The sequence below is a fragment of the Amyelois transitella genome, chromosome 26, assembly GCF_032362555.1.
Source record: "Amyelois transitella isolate CPQ chromosome 26, ilAmyTran1.1, whole genome shotgun sequence".
Taxonomy (NCBI): domain Eukaryota; kingdom Metazoa; phylum Arthropoda; class Insecta; order Lepidoptera; family Pyralidae; genus Amyelois; species Amyelois transitella.
The window spans coordinates 5,004,846-5,013,538 of record NC_083529.1 but is presented as its reverse complement, the minus strand read 5'-3'; the positions used below and the strand labels follow the sequence as shown (position 1 = coordinate 5,013,538).

Genomic DNA, 8,693 nt, shown 5'->3' with positions numbered 1-8,693 from the left:
AATCGTAAGTTATATTTTTAACACTAACTTTTTTGTTTTGGGTATTATTTTTTGTAATAAGATCCAAAAAGAAATATAATTATTTTCATTCACATAAGCTAGTATTGTCGAATGTATACTCCATGTAAATAAGCACTCAATAATATTATCTGATTGAAACTAATTGAACTTACGTACATAATGACAGTTGATAGTTGATATGTAAATGTTGCTGGCAACTATCATTACATTACCAAAATAGCTGAGTGATATTTTATTAATTTAGACACACTCTGAGGTTAAAACCTAGGTTTCAATAGGATGAAAAAAAAACAGATAAATAGACTAAAAACAATGGTAGTCTCAATGACTTTATATTTCTGTAGACCCACAATCCCGCTGAAAATGTATCAGAACCAAACGAATTCGTCCGTTCGAAAACAGATCTTAAAGAAATTGCAATAAAGCATACAATGTTCAAATATAAAACATTTCTCACTGTTAATTGGAATAATAGGTTAAGGTTCATTTTTGAATGATACACATCTGTAATATGGCATTTAAAAGTTTGGAATTTTAGTTTGTGAATTTAATTTATAGTTGATCGAAGGTTGCCTATGACAAAGTACTCAAGAAAGAAATCCTTCCCATCAGAAAAAAATGGGACAAATAAAAACCAAGACATCAAAGACAAAAGTTTATTAAAAATAACTGGAGAGCACTCATCAAATATATCACATCCCATGCTTTTGTTCCTGAGTTAGTTTTGACTGTCCGAGACTCCCCTCCATCCATCAGGGCCTTCATCAGCTGGTCCTGGTTCGGCGTGGGGTCACCATTGGGGCAGTTGGAGTACATTACGTTCCCGTCGCATTCCTGTAAAGAACAAGTCAATTTGAATTCACCGTGTCCCTGACTACTACAGATTTGCACACTGACACGCATTTTTTTCATAATAATACCAAAATATACCCAACATCACGTTAAGGCCATAAAAGACTTGGCCAAATTTACTCGATACAAAACTTTGGAATTGTCGAAAAGATAAACCTAAAATTGTAAGTCTTGTCACCTGCACATTGGAGAAAGTCGAACTGCCATCTTACTGGAATTAAAACTTTTGTTCCTTACAAATTAAACACCAACTTACAGGGAAGACTTTTCGAACTTCGATTTAATCTATATCAAAGTGAACTTTCTCGTTCTTAGTAGATTTATATTGAACATACATACATAAAATCACGCCTCTTTCCCGGAGGGGTAGGCAGAGACTACCTCTTTCCACTTGCCAGGATCTCTGCATATTACCTTCGCTTCATCCACATTCATAACTCTCTTCATGCAAGCTCGGCGGTTTCGGGTATATTGAACATACATACATATAATCATGTCTTTATCCCTTGCGGGGTAGCCAGAGCCAACAGTCTTGAAAAGACTAAATGGCCACGTACAGCTATTTGGCTTAATGATAGAAATGAGATTCAAATAGTGACAGGTTGCTAGCCCATCGCCTAAAAGAGGAATCTCAAGTTTATAAGCCTATCCTTTAGACGCGTTTTACGACATCCACGGGAACGAGATGGAGTGGTCCTTTTCTTTTTGTATTGCCGCGAACACACATATATTTATATTGAAGACTGTTATTTTTTTTACAATAACCATAACAACTATTTGTCTGTTATTATTTTTGCAAGCTTTGTTCCCGTAGAATGTCTAGAGAAAAGTAAGAAGTAACCTTGGATGAAATATAAATAATCATATAGTTACAATTTTTTTCAAAATCGATCCTATAGTTACGGGTAATAACAAACAGGTGAAAAACTGGCAGACATTCGCATTTATAATGTAAGTATGGATTGGTTTTGTTTGGTGTTTATGATAAAACATTGCACATGTATTTTTTTTTGTCTCTGAACAGGCCGAGGGTCTGGTGGGTCAGTCACAATAAGAAACACCACATTTTTAGATCATTCAGGGCGACTTGCCTGGTCGTCGTCTCCTCAGTCCATTCGATAGTAGGTAATTTCTTTTATTAACCTGTCAATTTTGTTCGTCTAAATGTCAAGTCGGAGAGTATGTCTGTCTATGGAGACTGAACGGCCGTTAGTCTCAAAATGCAAGTAATATACGAGTACTCCAAGCCCAAGTTATCAAGAAATAGCCAAAGAGTAACCTGATAACGGCCGAGAATTGTCTGCAGTGGAATAGACAATAGATTTTTTTTTGTTTTTAATACACTACACAATATAATAATTATATAATTTATTTATTTATAAAGATTTTAGAATATTCACATATCACTGTTTTTTTCCGAAGTCACGAGTGACATGACAGTGTCTTTCTGTTTTATTTCTTGCTTGTTACCTTAATATTTAAGACCGGTAAATTACAGAAATTGACTGAGAAAAAAAAACTTGTCATAATCCACTACTTTGTAATACTCCGGACGGGGAAATATCATAGGAAATATTTAAAATTCCCGTCAGGAGTGTCTCAAAGGATTTCTCGCAGACTGAGCACAGTCAATTGCATTTTCACCTCGGCTGCTCCGGCCAGAGATTTCATATTTCTCCAATTTCCGGAACACTCCATTTTTGTTGATAACGGCTCACCTTATTGTTTTACAGTCTTATTTTTACTAACCCGAGTGAGGTTTGGTCAATTAGGTATTTCTAAATTTGAAATTTCAGCGGTATTTTTGATTGAAGGGGGTGTACTTCATTCAAAACAGCATGATACAAAGATAAAACTTTGCGAGGACAATATCAAGAATAAATAAAATCATAGGCAAAGAAACAAAATGTACCTAATACATACATAACCCCTTACGGCATAAACCGAGCCAAAAGTCTTGAAAAGACCAAAAGGCCACTTTCGGCTGTATATGACTTTATGATACAATTGAGATTCGAAATTTCAAATTCGATAAATAGTGACAGGTTGCTGGCCTTAAGTAGACCTAAATCACTTTTAACGACATCCATGGGAAAGATATGAAGTGGTCTTAGAGAGTAAAAGGTGTCAGAACCACACGGCACATTAGGATAGGTTATTATTAAAAGCTCACCTGAAACACATCGCCTTCTGATACAATGACGGAAAATTTCTGCAACGTGACTGCTTGATCGTACGGACAAGAAGTAGGCATGTTGAAGATGAAATCCAGCGTGCACCGCCGAAACTGCGCTTGGGCACTGTAAAAAAAGAGAGAGAAGAAAGAAAAATTGTTTGTTTGGTACAAAATACATACATACATACATAAAATAACGCCTCTCTCCCGGAGGGGTAGGCAGAGACTACCTCTTTCCTTCGCTTCCATCCACATTCATCACTCTCTTCACGCAAGCTCGGCGGTTTCGGGTACTTTTGACCTGACCCTTTACCAGGACGTCCTTAATTTGATCAAGATACGTTCGTCTAGGTCTTCCCACTCCGACCTTTCCCTCCACACTCTCCTTGTATATCTGCTTGGTCAACCTGCTTTTATTCATCCTCTCCACATCACCGAACCATCTTAACATACCCTTTTCTATTCCTGTAACTACTCGCACATCAAAATACAAATTAAAAATTTAAAAAAAAATCAATTTGTTCATAGTTTGATTTTTCTTAATTTTTCAAAATTTTATACATCATGTTGGAATAAGCAAAAGTAAAATTAAATATACAAATTGTACAGTCCCTGAATAGAATTAATTTGCGGGTGTGTGCCCAGAAGGCTGCCAGCACGACAATTAGACCTCAGCAAAGTTTTGCAGAGCTACCTAACTTGTTTGTAATAATTTTACCGCTCAAAATTTCACACAGTTACAAGGAATGAAAATAAAGTATAGTACATACAAAGAAATGAAATAAATCACTTGCAATAGCGGACTTATCCCATTAATGGATCTCTTCCAATCAACCGGCAAACAATAAACTATATACCTAATTAAGTAAAAAAAACGGCAAGTCACTTTGTAATTAGCAATAATATACTAACATAACTATATATTGATCTCAATTCTATCAGTAAGCCAAACAGCTGTACATGGCCATTTAGTCTTTCAAGACTGTTGGCTCTGTCTACCGCGCAAGGGATATAGACGTGACCATATGTATGTATGTACATATTCTTACCAGCAAAGATAAAAGTGTGTTTCGAAATGTGTCCACTCTCGAGTTATATTCTTCTGTTCCTCCACTATCACTTTGAACGCCGCATAACATTCTTGCCATTGGTCTGAAGCCGCTTCTATGCAAATAGCCATATCCCGATAGCCTAGAACAAAGATCATATTTATCATGTGAAAATATGTGCCGTGTGGTTCCCGGCAACAATACAAAAAAGAATAGGACCACTCCATCTCTTTCCCATGGATGTCGTAAAAGCCGACTAAGGGGTAGGCTTATAAACTTGGGATTCTTCTTTTAGGCGATGGGCTAGCAACCTGTCACTATTTGAATCTCAATCCTATCTTAAAGCCAAATAGCTGAACGTGGCCTATCAGTCTTTACAAGACTGTAGGCTCTGTGTACCCCGCAAGGGATATAGACGTGATTATATGTATGTGTGTATGTAAAATATGTTGATTTATACTAATATTATAAAGCTGAAGAGGTTGTTGTTGTAATAAAATTTATGTTGGTATTCGTTGGTATGTTTGTATGTGTAACGTTTAATTTTTCCCTTATGTAAATAAAAAAAAAATAATCTTTATCCCTTGCGGAGTAGACAGAGCAAGCAATCTTGAAAAAACTGAAAGGCAACGTTCGGCTGTATGATTTAATGATGGAATTGAGATAAAAATAGTGACAGGTCGCTATCCCATCGCCTACAAAAAGAATTCCAGGCTTATTAGCAGCCAAACAGCTGACCGTGGCCTATCAGTCTTTTCATGACTGTGGCTCTGTTTATCTCGCTAGGGATATAGACGTGATTGTAGGTATGTATGTAAATAAAAATCAATAAGTAAAAATAAACATACGAGTAAGAAACCACTCATCATCACAGATGTAGTCCAAAACGTGCATGTGGCCTTTTATGCTATCTTCGTTGAAGAAATTGTCAGTGCTCTCATTGCAATCCGTGTTCCATTCTATAGCACAATTGGTTAGGTGCCGGATGGATCTAAAATAGGGTTACATGTAACTTCTTAGACCTAGACGAACGTATCTTGATCAAATTAAGGACGTCCTGGTAAAGGGTCAGGTCAAAAGTACCCGAAACCGAATGTGGATGAAGCGAAGGAAGTATGCAGAGATCGTGGCAAGTGGAAAGAGGTAGTCTCTGCCTACCCCTCCGGGAAAGAGGCGTGATTTTATGTATGTATGTGTGTAACTTCTTAATATATAATCGCTACCACTTTATAGCAATGACAACGTTTTTGCCTGCTTATAATATTAAAACTTTCGTGATGAAAACCAACCTCCTCTGCTCAAAAGCGATTGAAGTGTGGTAGCTAAGTTCATTTCTTTTTTTTTTAAATTAATTTCAGGTGTCATCAGAAAGGTGGCAAATTCATAACGGAATATGTGAGGTTTTGAATTATAAAATATCCTTCTTCCTTCGGAAACGGGTCAAAGGGGAGAAAATAACAGAAGGAGGATGCTTAGGAGTGCACACTTGCACAGCTTATCTAAAATCATGAACTTACTTGCACCAATCTTGAATTTTATACGGCAACGGTGGTGTTACTCTTGCAGAGTTGTATATCAAAGCAGCTCCTGTAGTACAATTTGTTGCATATTGTGCGAAATTCATACAATCAATATCCTTCACACCTTTTATCTTCTCTTTAGATTTCATAGGAATCACCAGTTCATAATCATCGTGTTTCGTATCAGCATTTTTATTTAGTGTTTTCTTTTTAGGTTTCACAAGTCTTATTAAAGGTGTAGTTTCTTCGTCTTCTAAAACTAGATCATCAACAACTGAAAGGAAATGGTTAATTTTATGCTTTACTTTGTCATTTGAAGCCTTTTGCTGAGTTGATATTAAAACCAATACTTTTCAAATTTTGCGTTGCATGATTATTACTGTTTGCAAACGGGAGTTGATATTATTGTAACGAGGTTAAGAATTAATTTTATTACATTCCCGCGAATTCGTCCGCGTGGAATAGTTATTTGGGGATCATTGAACCCCTTAAGGATGAATAATTTTCCCCGTTTTTTTTTTCACATTTTCCATTATTTCTTCGCTCCTAATAGTTGCAGCGTGATGTTATATAGCCTTAAGCCTTACTCGATAAAAGGTCTATTCAATACAAAAAGAACTTTTCAATTCAAACCAGTAGTTCCTGAGATTAGCGCGTTCAAACAAACAAACAAACTCTTCAGCTTTATAGTATTAGCATAGACATAGCTATATCACATACATATTTTATAATCACGCCTCATTTCTGGAGGGTAGGCAGAGGGCAGAGATTATCTTTCTACTTGCCACTGCAGATTGATGTGAGCGAAGAAGAATTAGATCCTGCTTCATTCGCCTACATCAATCTCCTTTCACATTCTCGTCGATTTAGGGTCCACTTGATCAAAATGCCTCAACTTGATCTATGATAATATTTATAAACAGCTGTTTGTTAAGTTCAGAATATATAACATCATTCAAGATCAAAGACAAAGATCAAAACTAAACAAAGCTTGAGACATCCTAAAATTACTCACATTCAGCGCCAATAAGATTAATTGAAATTATTGTCCATAACAAAATCCACTTTCGCATTTCGTGTTTTGAAAGCCTTTACAAAATCATCAATTATCTTTAGGAAATCATATATTCGATCCAATTTAATAGTTTCATTTTACATTTGTTGTATACAAAGCGTTGTTGCAAAATGACGAGTATGCGTCATTTTCTTAGAATATATCTGATACCTGACAGTTAAATAACCTCTTCACTATTATGAGACAGATAGTTTAATTGTTTAATTCTACTTATAAAATTATGAATGAGGTTTTTTAAGAATATAAATAAACTCACGTGCCATAGTAACCGAATCATTAAATTATTATACTCTAAAAGTAACAGGTTCTTTGGAATAAGATTACTCAATCTCTTTCCCATGAATGTCATAAAAGGTGACTAAGGGAATAAGGGCACAATCATTGAGCGTAAAGCTTCAAGCTTGATAGCGAAGAAGAAACATAATGTCAGCTGCTTCTCTTGAATGTGCAGATTGTGAAGACAGACATAAAAATAATTTGGGATTTTTTGGGCTATTAAATCTGTTCTACATACATATATACATACATACATATGGTCACGTCTATATCCCTTGCGGGGTAGACAGCTATTTGGCTTAATGATAGAATTGAGATTCAAATAGTGACAGGTTGTTAATCCATCGCCTAAAAAGAATCTCAAGTTTGTATGCCTATCCCTTAGTCGCCTTTTACGACATCCATGGAAAAGGGATGGAGTGATCCTATTCTTTTTTGTATTGATTCCACAGAGATATCTGTTCTAACTTATTGAATACCAAATATCCAACTTACTAGTAAAATGTGGCCTTTAAGCCTAAATTCATTTCAGACCTTTCGCCTGCATTTTTTTAAAGTGCACTCATACTGAACTGACTACACCATACCGTTGTGAACATAACCTCCTATCTATCTAAATCGGTTAAAAAAAATAACTACGTCCCAAATTACTGTTCGCTTCACTTAGTCTCCTTAGATTTTGTTGTACAACTTTTGTTGCGAAAAATTGTACTTAGGTAATTGGCTTTCCTTCGCATAGTATTAATTAGAGTTGCAAATTTCATGACCTCGACTTGTGGCAGAATATAATAAAATCAGTTAATTTACACTTTTAAGAGTTCTTTTGTATGTAAATCCTTATAATGTAAGTCATTATAAGTGTTATTTACTAATTATGATCCTTATCTTTCCCATGGATATCGTAAAAGACGACTAATTGATTCCTTTGTAGTCGATGGGCTAGAAACCTGTCAGTATTTGACTCTCATATTCCAATATTTAGCCATACAGCTGAACGTGACCTTTTAGTCTATTCGAGACTGTTGGCTCTGTCTACCGCGCAACAGATATTAACGCGTCTGTATGTATGTATGAATAATGTTTTTTTTTCTACGTTAGATGTATTTACATTAATTAGTCTTTAAAATTTTTATTCAGTCAATTTGCCGTGTGGTTCCCGACACCAATACAAAAAAGAATAGGACTACTCCATCTCTTTCCCATGGATGTCGTAAAACGCGACTAAGGGATAAGGCTTACAAACTTGGGATTCTTTTTTAGGCTAACAACCTGTCACTATTTGAATCTCAATTCTATCATCAAGCCAAACAGTCGAACGTGGACTATCAGGTTTGTTATGACTGGTTGCTCTGTCTACCCCGCAAAGGATATAGTCGTGACCATATGTATGTATGTATGTATCTATCAATTTTACATTTAATTCATTTGCGTTATTTTGAATAGCTTACCAACGCGCTATCAGTAATCAACGAAATTGAAGTAAAAACAAAAATAATTTTATATAAAAGTTCCATTGGTATTGAATTAAAAGCAAGCACATTTATATATTTTTACATACAAAACATTTCGAAGCTGTTGTGAATATTTTGTAAGTAATATTTTGATAAATAAATGACAAAATTTAATTAAATGTATTTCAGAGTTATGTAGATAATATAGTCCCACGTTTAAAGGTGCTATTAACTTCACCTTTCACCAGCACGTACTTATCTGATCAAGGTAAA

The 8,693-nt window shown here is 35.4% G+C and overlaps 1 protein-coding gene across 1 annotated transcript; it reads right to left on the bottom strand.

The window, feature by feature from the left end:
- Positions 1-663: 663 nt before the first annotated feature.
- Positions 664-6,956, bottom strand: LOC106131942 (uncharacterized). The gene is made up of 6 exons (XM_013331222.2): positions 6,950-6,956; positions 5,616-5,892; positions 4,947-5,089; positions 4,099-4,240; positions 3,047-3,173; positions 664-855 (listed from the first exon to the last, which is right to left on the bottom strand). The coding sequence occupies exons 1-6, from the start codon at positions 6,954-6,956 to the stop codon at positions 664-666; spliced, it is 888 nt and encodes a 295-aa protein (XP_013186676.2).
- Positions 6,957-8,693: the final 1,737 nt, after the last annotated feature.

Coding starts and splice junctions, on each gene's coding strand:
- LOC106131942 (XM_013331222.2), bottom strand. Junction 5,090..5,615: donor AAAATTCAAGATTGGTGCAA/GTAAGTTCATGA, acceptor ACCCTATTTTAG/ATCCATCCGGCACCTAACCA. Junction 856..3,046: donor CAGAAGGCGATGTGTTTCAG/GTGAGCTTTTAA, acceptor TGTTCTTTACAG/GAATGCGACGGGAACGTAAT.